Source organism: Zootoca vivipara, chromosome 5, assembly GCF_963506605.1.
Source record: "Zootoca vivipara chromosome 5, rZooViv1.1, whole genome shotgun sequence".
Taxonomy (NCBI): Eukaryota; Metazoa; Chordata; class Lepidosauria; order Squamata; family Lacertidae; genus Zootoca; species Zootoca vivipara.
Window position 1 is genome coordinate 56,735,544 of NC_083280.1, and position 15,064 is coordinate 56,750,607.

Sequence of the window (15,064 nt, forward strand, 5' to 3'; positions counted from 1 at the left end):
GCGGAGGAAAGATTGGCAACGCACAGACACAGTCTCTGATTGCTTGGAAAATACCCTGGATAGGAGGGGACTTTGGCCGCTGTGGGGAGGCGGAAACCTTCAGTCTCAGCAACTGCTTCATGGGGGCAAGACCTACCAGAGATGAGTTGCTGTGCTCATTAGGCCTGACACTCCTGTGCAGAATATGTTTTTGCTAATAAGGCGTTAACTCTTAACTTGTATAGTGTGATTTACTGCTGGCTCGCTGCTGACACTGCCTGTTCAGATTTAGGAGATTAGAAAGCCAGCCAAGTTCTGTCTGTCTGTCTGTCTGTCTGTCTGTCTGTCTCTCTCTCTCTCTCTCTCTCCAGTCCCCAGATGACCCATGTGGCAGTATATTCCTTGACTTCCCACTGGCTCTAATCCAAATCCAAATTTGAAACGATGCATTCGTCTTGACCCTTTGCACGAGTAGGAACAAAACTATCTAATCGGAAATAGCTTGGCAGTTGGAAATTCATTGTGGGTGTCAGCACTGAACCTACCTGGGCAAGTTTCAACAATGGTTGGTTAATCTGGGCCAAGGAAGAAGGCATTGGAAGAGATGACTAACATTACAAAGCAAAACAAAAAATAATGCCAATGGGAGGATTTGCTCTTTTTCACTGGGGCTGACAAAGAAAATTGCACGGGGATGCTATGGTCAGCAAGGTAAGATTAGGTTCCCTTGGAAACAGGACACTTTAGCAAATAAAGACCACATCAGCATAGCTTGAACGGCAAAATTTTTATAAAAAGGTAGTCACAAACAAACTTCTTAGACTTCTATATATTGTTTGGCTAGTTGATTTGGTATTATTTGTTTCTTGTTTGATTCTTCACATAAAACATAAATAGAATAGACTGTTTCTGTCACCTTCCATCTGAGGCAAAAGAATCATAATTCAAAAACACTTTGTATTTCCCCCTCACTCTCATCTGAGATGACTTCCCTGTCTGGAAGCTTGAGAAATGTCTCTCCCAATACAGTTGCTCAGCTCCCATTAATACTAATGAGGTAGTGCCTGTGAATGGTGGGAACAGATTCTTTGTTTGTAAAGTACCAGCTTTTGTTATAGAATAGTTGCGCCTAAAGTTTTAATTGGGTCTGAAGGTCATTGCCCAGTCATATAAGAAACTAATGAACACAATGCAGTACTGCATCTTTCAGAACTGCCAGCCCTCCAAGAGCATCCAGCCAAACCTCAAACATCATAAACCTGTATAACACACTCAAACGGATGGCAGCTTGTGTGCCAGTACAGTATGAACTTTTGTTGACTGCAGCACAAGAATACCAATTAAATAGTGATTTAAAAGGTAAAGGTAAAGGACCCCTGACAGTTAAGTCCAGTCGCGAATGACTCTGGAGTTGCAGTGCTCATCTCACTTTACTGGCCAAGGAAGCAGATGTTTGTCCGCAGATAGTTTTTCTGGGTCATGTGGCCAGCATGACTAAGCCACTTCTGGCGAAACCAGAGCAGCGCACGGAAACGCCATTTATTTTCCCACTGGAGCAGTACCTATTTATCTACTTGCACTTTGACATGCTTTCGAACTGCTAGGTTGGCAGGAGCTGGGACCGAACAACGGGAGCTCACCCTGTCGCAGGGATTCGAACCGCCGACCTTCCAATCAGCAAGCCCTAGGCTCAGTGGTTTACACCACAGCGCCACCCGCATAATAGTGATTGCCCAATTATTATTGCTTCTTTTTTTAAAATACTATACTGTGAAGTTTTAAACATTACAGTACACTTCCTCTTAAACACTACACAGACTAGGAATGAATGTACCACTTCACTTTTATGTACAGTGGTACCTTGACATCTGAACGACTCGACTTCCGAAGGTTTCGACTTCCGAAGTCGACAAACCTGGAAGTCTTTTTGCTGCACGTGCGTTCTGCGCCTGCGCAGAAGAGGCATCCGCGGTTGGCGCCTGCGCAGAAGCGCGAAATCACGCTTCGAGCATGCGCAGCATGGATGCTTCGACAACCGAAGACTTTGACTTATGAAGACGGCCGCGGAATGGATTGTCTTTGTAAGTCGAGGTACCACTGTATTACTGTTAAAATAAGTGAGATTCAAAATAAGATAGCCTTGAAATACTCAGCATTGCAAACCCAGGTTTGGAGCAAGCAGAGAATTATACATGAATGGCAGGCAAATTTTAGTTCATACCTGTGAATAAATGGAACTCAATTATCAAGCATCACTAAACGTAAAGTTTGAATATACCAGATGTGCCATTGAGCTGATTTTTCAAGACACTAAAATGCTTTGCTTGGAATCTGGAATCCTAGTCAGTTGTCTCAATTAAGTACATCTGGTTTAGACCGGAGTGAAGATAGGTGATTTACTAACTTCTACAATATTTGAGATGAGACTGAGGTCACCTGGAGTTTTGACATGCAGGGCACACACAGAGCTCATCAGCTGAGTGCTGTATTGTGTAACATAAAGCAGATCAACTGCCAACCATAGGGAATTCAAAGAAAAGCGCATGAGAAATTAGGAAATGGATTTCTCAGCTTACAAAAAAAACAACAACCAGTTTTTGCTCATAACAAAACACTGTATCAGCTCCAAGTAGGAATTCGGGAGAACCACGTAGCAAAATTTGGAGAAGTGAAAATTATGAACGATTAATGTGTTTCGGTTCGTGTATTGCTTTTGAAAGTGCAGATTAGTTAGTTGATTTATTGTATTTTGGGGAACTTAATTGTACATTGTTGTTGATGTTGTTTTGTTTTTGCTTTTTCTTTATTTAGTAGTCACATTTTATTACGTATATTTTGACATATTATATAAAGGATTACATGATATACAAAAATGTAACAATATCTATGTGTATAATTATGTATGTGGTTTAAAAACAAAATTAATAAAAATCATATCAAAAAAAAGAAAGAATGTGCAGATTAGTTAGATTTGCCTTTAAAAGCAAACTGAATTAAATTTCTCCAGGCAAATAATTTGTACAAAAATAGTAAAGTATGCATGAAAATGCATATATTACTGAAAATGACAGATTCACCCATCCCTAGCTTCGAGAGCCCTGTTGCATTTCCCACCAGCATTATAACTTGCAATAAAAAAATTAGAGGCTTTCTCCTTACTCACCCATAATTCCACAAGAAAAGAGAGTGGGTCCTTGACTCATCTTCTTTGGAGTGTGCTGAAAACAACCAGAAAAGCCATTCACTGGGGTTTTAAGAATTATGCTGAAATACAGGGTTATGTCCAAATGCAATTCAAGGACCGAGTAACGCCAAGAGCAAAAATAAATGAAAAGGTGTAGACCGAGTCAAACATACAAATTAAGCAAAAGGGCAGCAAGCTTAAAAAGGATGCTGTCCCTGTATTGCTCTTTTGCAGCGTTTCTTCATAAGTCTTCCATCTAACAGTTTTTCAGAACTGAATGGAAGGCTAAACCAAAGAAAGGGGTCAGGTTACTATTTTGTGAATGTTCTAATCCAAGATCAAAGAGTCAGCTGAAGTTTTGAATTGTTCTTTCAAATTTCTCTTCAGGATTAGAAAAATAAGAATGGTGGAACATGTACACTAAACAGTAATCTCCACTACCGAAACATCTCCAGATTGCTTTCACAGAATTTCTCTTGTTCAAAAGTTAATAATATTATTAGAAGACAAACAATTCCAGCAATTTCTCAGATATTGTTTAAACTCTTCCTTTTAAAAGTGTTCTTCTTTGTCAATATCATCACCTCATGACTATTCTTTAAAAAGAAGAAGAAGAGCAGAAACAAATAGCAGTTTGGAATCCAATAACACAACATGTTAGTAATGTCCATGAAATCCAAAGTACTTGATCTCTGTTCTGCTTTTCTATTTTTTCCCCCTAGCAGATCCATCTTGCTTTGCAATAAGAGAATTATTTAAGGTGGTACTCAGCAAAATATCTGCACTAATTGTTACTAGTTGCAAACAGAAGCTTTAAATTTCCTCCCACTGCACATGAAGGGGAGGGGAGGGGAACTCCTTGTAGTGCCTGTCCTTGTAACAACAGGTAACTGTTAAGTCTGAATGCAGTCATATCATGAACATCTCTGGGAATACTGTCAAATTTAAATGTGATGCCAAGCGGGCCAGAAGAGTTTACCCATGTGACATTTCACAAACCAAGTGACTTATTTAAAGTAAGTCCTCTTGCACAACTCCCACCCAGACCAAAGATCTCTAATACACAGCTAATGCTCAGGTAAGCCAACATGGTCCTTTAAAACACAAGACTCAACATATGCAGCACCAAACAGGTATGTTCTTCTTGTGCACCCATTGGCATAATTACATTGAGCTATAAGGAAAGAGTCCCATTTGTTTTACCCCAAAGGAGATAGCCCTGCAACCTGAGGAATATAAACAGCTGATAGAGTAAACTAAGCTGTTGGTGTGAAATGAACTCTCTTACCAACTCAGCCCTGCATGATAGAGAATCAGCACCTTTGTTTTCCAGAGTTGTAGTTAAGATCATCACCATGGTAACGAAGTCATGCATTGGGGTCCATTCCAGTAGAGGTAAAGGTCAAAACCCGCCATATTAGGCACAGCCTCTGATTCAGTGCATTTTCCCAGAAGAAAGGTTTGGTGGAACCCAATCCCATCTGTTTTGCAAACTGGACGGCTTGACACAAAATGCTTCAAAATCTTCAACCTCTGGAAAAAGGAAAAAAAACCAGAAAGATAGTTAGTTACGTTGCTTTTGCTAATCATCATATCAAATTTAAGTGACGCTCTCCTTGTTCCCAAAAAAACAAATCTGGGGAATCCGGCCTCTTTCCACATACCCAAGAGCACAACAGGATGGCCAGATACTGAAGCTATCCCTGCAAGAAGAACAGGCAAGCTCTTTCCTTCCTAAGTGAACTGCATAGGTGCAGGGGGGAGAGCTAATACAGTAATGAGTATAGTGAGCAGATAAGGCCTACAGTAGGCTGGTGACAATCACCTGCTAGCAAAGCCAGGAAGTAGAACGTCAGTGGCAAAGGAACAAGGATGAGGCAATTCTAATTCTGTGACTCCAAACTACCCCTAAGCTGCTTATTTGATTGTTGTATTTCAGATTCTCACATTTGCTACAGATTCTCAAGCAACAAGCTGGTTACGAAGGAAAGATATTCTGTTGGGTAAGTAATTTTTTGCTATATAATTCTGGCTCTAAGACAGTGGGTGGCCACCCTCACCACAGGGGCCACAAGTAGCTCAAATAATAGGAATTTGTTGAAGGCTATGAAACAAAGAAGCCTAGACTTCTGACTGCGTCTCCAAGTATAGCCTGAAAGCTACTTTCCAACTCATCAGGAACCAGAGGCGAATCTACCCCAAGGCAAAGAGAAGTGAGGATTGTATTTAGAACTATTATGTCCTACTCTGAACTTGATGTGACATATTTGCCCACAAAGTTGGTTTTCACTGCTCTTAACACATTGAGGTTGGTGGGAAAGAAAGAATGGCTTAAATATGCTCATCATGCTGAGCCAATGTTGGTTGACTAAATGTGCACATCTGGGAATATGTTCATTGCTCCCACTTTATGTAACAAAAGGTACAGCTGCCTACAGAATTTTTTTTTAAGAACTAGCTGACTCTTGGGAACAAGATGAGCACACACAGCTTAGTATCAGGGAGATTTCTGGTCTGTTGATTCAATGAAAGCCTTGTGCTGCTACAGCATATTTAGAAAAATGGTTAATCTAGACCTGATGCTGTTGAAGATTTGTGTGGAATGAAGTTTCAATAAAAAGGCTGAATAAATGTTATATAATTCATAGAGTTGTTTGCCTATAGGCCAACATTATTTACTTGAACCCCTGGGCAGCCTTCAAAACATTTCAGATAAAAGTTCAAACAAACAATGAGGAGATATTAACATGAGCTACATGGTGGGAACCACAGGGGAGTCAGATAGCCAAGACAGTTTTGTTTTGTTTTTTTGCTTCTGGCAGGCCTACTGCTAGATGCATACCATGCAAAAATGAACAAACTGCAGTAAGAATCTAATTATACAATAATTTCCCAAAGTAATCCCTATAATCCTGTTTAAATATTTTGCTGCATTTTTTGTCACTGCTAAAGAGGGGAGAGAGATAAATAATGAGCCATACGACACTAAACATTTATCCCCTAATGTGCAATTAAAACCAAGTCGTTCTATGTAAGGTCAATGATTTAGAATATGCTGATAAGCATAAGAACTGACTACGAGCCAATATTGATTCCCTAAATCAGCTTGCAAATCATATTTCTTGTTTATTTGGATTTGAGTTTGCAAGTGGATGTCATTGAAAATCCACACTTAAAGGCCAGCTGGCTAGTAAAGAAAAATTATCTACTATTGTTTTGTCAGAACTAAGTTCACCCAGAGTGCAGAACCTTGGAAGGAAGAAAATCGATACATTTTTCTGAAGATTTACTGTTGGAAAAAGGAAGTGTAATGGAGTCTGGTACTATGTGTGTCATACTGGTTGTCTTCAAGTACACTTTGCTAGGAGCTTTCTCATTAATCTCTGAACAACCTAATGACCTCCTGAGAATTATGAAAGCTACACGCAGAGAAGATGCGACAAAACAAAACAAACACTCGAATCCTAAAAATATGCTTAGCCAAGGACACAAAAGGGCAGTGTTTCTGCTTTAGCCGCCCAGGATTATGTGACATGAGCAAGGTGGGCTTGTTTGTTGGTAGCCACCAAATATAAACACCTTTATGCCAAGGTGGCTATCTTTACGGCAACAGAGAACTCTTTAGTATAAAACATAAGCTACCCACCCAAGCTCTTACTCAGTTTCTCATTTTGCTTTTCAGATACTACTGCTGCAGTAGCATAGACTGTTTAAACCAGTTTTAAATCTGTTTAACAACAGATTCCAGCCAAGGGAGCGCTGTGTGTGTGTGTAGAAAAAGGGGCTGTGGTGTTTCATAATCCAGACAGTGAGATTGAGCTTCTAAGAATTGCACTATGAGGAAGTTTTTTGTTCTGTGGGTAAAGGTAAAGGAGCCCTGCATGGTTAAGTCCAGTCAAAGGCAACTATGGGGTGCAGCGCTCATCTCGCTTCAGGCCAAGGGAGCTGGCATTTGTCCACAGACAGCTTTCCGGGTCATGTGACCAGCAGGACTAAACCGCTTCTGGCGCAACAGAACACCATGACAAAGCCAGGGTGCACGGAAATGCCACTTATATTCCCGTCACAGCGGTACCTATTTATCTACTTGCATTGGTGTGCTTTCAAACTGCTAGGTTGGCAGAAGCTTGGACAGGGCAACGGGGGCTCACCCTGTTGCGCGGACTCGAACCACCGACCTTCTGATCAGCAAGCTCAAGAGGCTCAGTGGTTTAGACAACAGCACTTTTCATTCCGTGGGACAAATAATAAATGGAGAAGTTGGAAACAAACCTACACAGTCCCACATAAAAGAAAGTTACAGCAAAAAATGATACCTTTCATATATTGTACGTTCCCGCCCAACACTCCCTGCGCAGTGACTGAGGGCTTGCATACAACTGGAAAACTAGTGCACTCTTGTCCCATCTAAAATTGGTCTTTTGAAATATGTCATACATATAAAAAGGTAAAGGTACCCCTGACCATTAGGTCCAGTTACGGACGACTCTGGGGTTGCGGCGCTCATCTCGCTCTATAGGCCGAAGAAGCCGGCTTTTTCCCGCAGCCTCCGGGTCATGTGGCCAGCATGACTAAGCCACTTCTGGCTAACCAGAGCAGCGCACTGAAACGCCGTTTACCTTCCTGCCAGAGCGGTACCTATTTATCTACTTGCACTTGGACGTGCTTTCAAACTGCTAAGTGGGCAGGAGCTGGGACCAAACAATGGGAGCTCACCCCGTCGCGGGGATTCAAACCGCCGACCTTCTGATCGGCAAGCCCTAGGCTCTGTGGTTTAGACCACAGCGCCACCCATGTCATACATATACAGTAATTGGTAATGCAATTTCATTTTTAATCATCTTTAGTACATGAAGATATAGGTACAGGAATTTGTAAGCATTTGACTTATACAGGGCTCTATATCAGGCAGAAAACATTATCAATTAAGTGTCATTTTAATGGAGCAGTACTTATAGCATTTTGCAAGATTTAGAGTGGAGAAAGGTCTCAGTATGGCATATATTTTTCATTCTGCTTCAATAAGACCTTCTTGTGACTCCTACACAGATAAACTTTTGTTGATTCAGGACTAGGCAAGCTTTTGAGTCACACACAAAACCCCTAAGGATGAAAGTCCTGTGTCACTTGAAAATTTGCATACAGCTGTACTACCAAGTTGGTCGAGTGGTTTGAAACTGTCAAGAGCAGCTGAAGCAGGAACTGAGACCCAGGATGGGATTAGTGCCTTCCTGCAAAACCTGTATGCCCTGGAGTGCACTTTTATTTTATTTACTGGAAGCCTGGAGCAAAATAATGGCCTCGCTGAATTCAGTCTGTGGAAATCATTCAGTCTGTAGAAATCAGCCTTGCCACCCCTGAGCTGCTTCTTGGTTCTTGGTAACCCTTTAAAGATGCCAGGTTTTACAGCATAAAATCCCCGTGAATCAGGCTCTTCCCAGTCCTCAACCATCTGTGTGAGGTTTTAACCCCCGCCAAAATGATGGTTTTCCTTAACAGGAACTGGCAAATTACTGTGTTTGAATGTTGTGAGCTATCACACCAGCTTACTGAATCAGAACTAGAGGGTTCACTGCCACACACCCAATGCACTCAAGATTATCATTTTCTAGTACATAGTAGACTTAGCTAAGAAAAGATGGAAAGACCAGTCCTAACACATACTAAACCACATCAGAGAAAGGATGCCCAAATTTCCAGTAAAAGTCTAGAAAGCCTGCCAAACAAATCTACACTAAATTCCCAGCAAGGCAATCTGATACACGTCTTCTCAGAAAAGTTGAGTCCAGCTGATCAACAGGGAAATTCATATGAGAGGTGATGCTGAATGTTTGATGCAACCAGTTTATACAAAGCTATTTAAAAAAGAGAGATCACCAGCACCTTGGGCTTATGCCATGTTGGCAGGTACGGTATGCAACCTATTCATGAAGGAAGCAAGGCCATCAGATTCTGCTACTGCAGCAACTTCAAGCAGTCTTCAGGAATAGCCCAATGTGCAACACAAGGCTTAGTTGGAAACTGTCTTTCAAGCATTAATTATGAGATGGCCCAGATGAATGTGAGTCATTAGGAGTATTAGAAGAAGAAGCCATTAATTGCGCTCCAAATCAGCTTTAAAGAGGGTCATTCCACGCCAAATCACCTGGTGCCATGTGCTCTCATGACTCAGATTTTCTTCCCCCCAAAAATTATGTGTAGATACCTATGAGATAATGTCAAATTAATTTTAAAAGATTTTATGGTCAAAAATTAGGCGCAGGAGAATTTTTTGAAAATTCTGATTTTGGTTTCATTCACAAGAAACTTGTTGGACATTTTTAAATACAAAAATAAATAAATACATTTTTTCTTGCTGATTCAGAAAGGTCATATTGCATACAGTGGTCAAAACAGCATCATTGACCATATTACATGTATGGGAAACAAAATAGCTTTGACCATACCATTGCAGAAGTGTTTTACACAATAAAATGAACAAGGGCGCTGAGGCATATTTTGTTTTTATTAAATAATCAATAAAACTTAATTTTTAAAATATATCAGATGACATTGCAGCATAAGAGGGTACAATTTTAACTATTCTCATGAATGTGTGAGTTATTTCAGGCTCAAAGAGACCTTAAACCTGTCCAAAAAAGTAATATTTTTTGTAAAATTATTGCTTCAAAATCAATTTATTTTCTAACCACAAAAAACACCCTCATTTTTAAAATATAACAAGTACACGATTAGCCCATTTTACAAAACAAGTATGATACATATGTTAGCTGTGGTTTACGAGCTATGGCTTATCGAACCTACCGGGAATAAAATGACAAAAATTCACTTTGTTTGGTCGGTGACCCTTTTCTGTTGCACTTAATACCATTTTTATATGTTATTCTAAAAGAGACGACAATTAGCTTTATCTTTATACCAAAATAAGCTCAATTGGTTGAAAAATAAACGAAACAGGAGATTTTTTTTCTAAACTGATGCAGAAATTGCATTAGCCTAAATCGTGTGAAAACTGAAATGTTCAAAAAATTCTCCTGTGCCCAATTTTGGACCAAAAAAAATCTTTAACAATTAATTTGAGGTTATCTCATAGGTATCTACACATTTTTTTTAATGAAGAAAATCAGAGTCGTGAGAGTGCAGTCCAGTATTAAAATCAGGTGTTTTGGCGTGGAATGACCCAAGAGCAGGTTTTTGCAGGGAAAGTTATGGGCAAAAGAAAAGACCCTACTCAGACACAGACCTCTGCCTGGAAAGTGTGGGGCAAAAGATAAATGCAGACAAGACCTAGTTGTTCAATTGCGTCAGTTTTATACTGGATTGACTTTTCCCTCTGCCAACAATTTTATTTTGAAGATCAGGTACAGCTTCAATGCTAGGTCATGGATCTTTCACATACATCTTCAAATATCTGACATTTGGATATGTCACTTCTAAAAACTTGGTGGCCAGGATCTTCTGCAGCTAGCCAGAGGCAATGAGAAAGTGACGTCTCTGAAGCCTCTCTCTAGCTCTCATATCTGCAGGCTAAAGCTACTAAGTTAGTGACCCCAAAGAGTCCTGAACTTTGACATCAGACCAGTATGCTTATATTTTTTCATTTGTGAACTCACAAAAGCAGAAGCATGCACAAACTGGAGTTAGCAGGCCAGTGACCTCTCCCACGACATCTTATCACCAAGCGAAAGGTCCTGAGTCATTCACTTCTGAGCATGTCCATAGAATTCAACTCGCCAGCCAGAGGATCCTGGTCGTGCTATGCAAGCTTGTCCCTTGACATCAAAACTGTCAGCTAGCAATGCGGAAATAGCGTCCATGAAAATATCACTACTCCATATCACCTATCACTTGTTAGCGCTCCAGCAGAACAGTAAGAGTATCAATTGCAAGTAGCACAACCTAAAGGGAGACCTGGCAAGTGACTGTGAGCAAGTTGACCTATAATAATAATAATAATAATAATAATAATAATAATAATAATAATAATAATAATAATAATTTATTATCCTGATGGACAATCCTGGGTTATGATAGGGATATAGTAGGGATAGAGGGAGAAATGAAAGGAAATGCAGCACTCTTTCCAATGCATAAGGAAGGGGATGTTCTTCTCTTTTTTTCTTAAAAATGCTGGCCGCCACAGAACAGCCCTTCTCATGCCATGTCACCATCTTCTGATTTGCTCCTCGGGTGGTCCCATAATAGCCCAGAAAAAAGGGAGCAGCTTTATTGACTCTCCAATTTATTCTACCAGTTCATGGAAAAACAGCAGCACCTGAATTGAAAACTGTTTTATAAATAAATTAAATAGCAATTACAATTAACCAACACTACCACCTAGGTTGGCCATTTTCTGCACATTGAGGTGTTTTTAGCAGTACTAGGGTCTGCCCTGTGGCTGCCTTGCACCAGGACTTTGAGAAGGAATTGCATTCTGAAAAGGGTGGAGACCTATTTTCTTACAATGGTAGGGCTGCAAGTACTCTGGGGAGTTCTCATTACATTGTTAATCATTAATGAAATAAACATATGAGGAATAAGCTTTATTATAGGTATTGAGATTAAAAATCATGAGTAGTTCAAGACTGAAATCATACTTAGCGGGGCACAGGGAGGAGTTTGCTATAGATGGCTTCAACTCTTTGGCGTTTCTGTGTTTCCAAACAAAAGAAAAACGGGCAAATGCTGCCCTCTTCACTTCCTCTCGTTTCAACTATAACTCATATCCCATGGCATTCATGGGTCATGCAATGCTCAACCAAAAACCATGGTTAAGCAAATTAGACTGCATGAATTTTGGGCACACAGCTCAAGCCCTCCCACTTTGCTCCCCGCTTCCTCCAGTAGGTGAAGTGGCTGGTTTAGGTTTAGGTTTGCACCAGTGTTCACAGGTTTGTTTGTTTTTTGGTCTCCAAAGAAGCCAAGATTCATGGATCTTGGGTTTCTTCAGGCTATAATTTGCTGAACCTTGTTTTGTCTTAGCATTGTGACCACACACAGTCCTTGAATCCTATCAATTCCAAATGCACATTTGCTGCAGGTTGGCAACTACAGATTCACTGGGTTTGACGCAACGGAAGTTAAGCAAAGCGGCCACATACTGGGTCACAACTGGTCCCTTGAGTCCAATATTGTATACTCTTTATGAAAGCACCACATCAAGATCTCAGGCAGGGAGCCTCTCTCTGTGTTGCTATCTAAAATGAAAAAGGGGTTGAATTCTTTGCATCCATGGAAGTTTTAAGATTGTCTTCTGTATGTAAAACATGTTCTAGCACAGAGCTAAGACCTCTTCCAGAGTACTTTTGAATACCATTTTTTCCCCAGTGGGAAAAATTAAAGCTTAAAGGGGAGATAAAAGTGTTCAGAGTTGAATGAATCAATCTCCTCCTTTTAAAAAAGGAACCATTTAATCTACCCACAGCAGTTCATTAAACTGCACTGAACTAGCATGGAAATAAGTAGCATGGTGCCAAGACTATTTTCCTCTGGAATACTGAGCAGCAGTCAAGCTGTTAAGTCAGAGTTACCTAGACTCAAGACATGATTTCTCCACAGATAATTATATTTTCCCTAAGGTAATGATTAATGCTTTTGCAAGTAACTCAAGAGACTTTACAACAATGATTTTGCAAGTACAGGCAAAATACTTCTTCTTGAAAAGGACATCCTGTTGCGATGAGCATGCCCTCCAAGACAAATCTATGTAACCAAGTGGAAAGAGTATAATAAAATGAACAATATGATTTGTTTTTAAAAGCTTAAGCTGGAATTCCATTGAATTTGTCTTCATTTTACCTTCTCAAGAAAAAGATATTGCATATCTGGCTGTTGAGTTTTTAGCTATGTGATTAAGTGGATTCAAACTCATTTTCTCTGAAAAGAATATAAATCAAAATGCTGAACCCCTGATCAACCATTTACCAGCAGCAGCCAGGCCAACAGTAGCACAGTTTTGGAGATACTGTACACGAAGGGGGTCACAAGGGACTATGGGCATAGAAAAATCTGTAGTATTGGACTGAGCAAGAGACATTGACACATAAACTGAGAATGGCCAAGAGGATTAAAAAGAGGGACAAATTTATTTCGTAATGGTTTGATTTCATTACATGGGTTAATAAAAAGGAAAATGGCAGAGCATCACCATGTCAGCAGTGTTCGAAACTCCCATTGTTCTAGGCGCACTTTGCGACAGGGAATTTCACTAGTGTGAGCAGTTTCTGAGCTCTCAGATTAAATACTTCAGATTAACACTGCAGAGTGGAAGGAAAGGAGGACCTTTATCTGCCTCCCCACTTCCAGCTAGTCTCTGAAGACAGGAGAAGAGACCCTCTTAAGAATATTAGAGGGGTGGGCAGGGGAAGGACTCGAGCATGTGAAAAATAAACATAATATTTTAGCTGCAGTTAATTCATTTTCAGCTTTGTATTCTTGTTATTTTAAAAGTGCACCTAGACATTCTGTTGTTGCACCCATAATCTAGGTTTAAAGTGCCATGTAGCTCCTAGCTTTCATATCTCTGTTACCAGTACTAACACTGTGTCAGCCTATAACTCTTTTTAAAAAAATTTTTAATAACCTTTATTAATATTCAAATCAAAAATATACAAATAAAATACATACAAATGATATAAACGAAACAAAACATACCTATTGTACAAAGTGTACAAATTAAAAACCTACTAATAAATGTCTAAACCATAACCTAAATTGAATAAATCATATATTCATGTTTATCAAATAAAATAATTTCTTTTAACTTCACAAGAACTCTTTTATAAACCGACTTCCACTTGTCATCATCCCGGGCTGATGAACTCACATACTTTTATACTGCTTTCCTTCACTTTCCATTTTGGAATCTCTATGGAATATAAAAAAATAAATCCAAATCCAAGGGGCACTGCCTTTTCAAATAGTCTCCAAACTTTTCCCAATTTTGGTTGAATTCTGATTGCTGCCTCCTCTGGTTGAATTTGTCAATTTGGCCAATTCTATATAACTAATTAATTTTTCCTGCCATTCTCTGATGTTAGGGATCTCTTGTTTTTTTCCAGTATTTGGCAATTAGAATTCTCGCCGCCGCCACTGCATAAAAAAAAACCTTCTCGTCGTGTTTATTTATATCTTCATCTACCATTCCCAATAAAAAAGACTCAGTTTTTTTAAAAAAATATTATATTTGAATATCTTTTTCAATTCCTCAAATACCTCATTCCAATAGGGTTTTATTTCACTGCAGTGCCACCATGTATGTATAAAAGTCCCCACCTCCTTTTGGCATCTCCAGCAGAGATGGTCTTTGGTCTTATACATTTCATGAATTTTAACTGGCGTCAGGTACCACTTATAAAACATCTTAATCATATTCTCTCTAATTCCTTCCGATGCAGTAAACTTCCATGTTTTCCACAGCCTTTCCCATCTTTCCAATTGTATGGGTTTCCCCAGCCTAGAACTCTTAATTGTTCACTCACACTGAAACAGACCAATACATTTGGTCAAGTCAGAAATGCCTAAAAAAAATAAAGAAATAAAATCTGTGGATTATTAATGGAAAGCATTTTAAACTACCGGTAACAATGTATTTAATTGTCTCTGAAATGCTGTATTAGTTTTGTAATGCTTATGTGTATTTTTACAATTAAGAAATTAACGAAACTTAAATAAAATAAAATAAAATAAAGAGGATTTGCTTCCCTAAGTGATTTGAGATCTCCTTTCAGAAGTTAATATTTTCCAATGCATGCAACATTCCTGAAGCTTGATATGACCAGAGCCCAACATGATGCCAAGTCGTTCCCTAAATGCAACAAAGCAATTTCTCTAGAAACAGATAATTTTATTCAAGATGGTAAAAGGGCACTGCTCTGTTTTGAAGAACCTATTCATACATTC

At 39.4% G+C, this 15,064-nt stretch overlaps 1 protein-coding gene across 8 annotated transcripts in view; it reads right to left on the reverse strand.

Annotated features, from left to right (window-relative positions):
- The window catches only part of FAM53B (family with sequence similarity 53 member B), a 119,276-nt gene that overhangs the window by 74,219 nt on the left and 29,993 nt on the right, over positions 1 to 15,064 (reverse strand). For 6 of the 8 annotated variants that reach the window (XM_035137750.2, XM_060274815.1, XM_035137747.2 and 3 more), the window contains exons 3-4: positions 4,452 to 4,696; positions 3,143 to 3,197 (exon numbers count right to left, since the gene is read on the reverse strand). In XM_035137750.2, the coding sequence (XP_034993641.1) occupies positions 3,143 to 3,197; positions 4,452 to 4,538 (142 nt within the window). In that variant the 5' untranslated portion in view covers positions 4,539 to 4,696. Of the gene's footprint in view, positions 1 to 3,142; positions 3,198 to 4,451; positions 4,697 to 7,314; positions 13,753 to 15,064 lie in introns of those variants that run through there. The other 2 variants (XM_060274816.1, XM_035137756.2) reach the window with 2 other exon arrangements.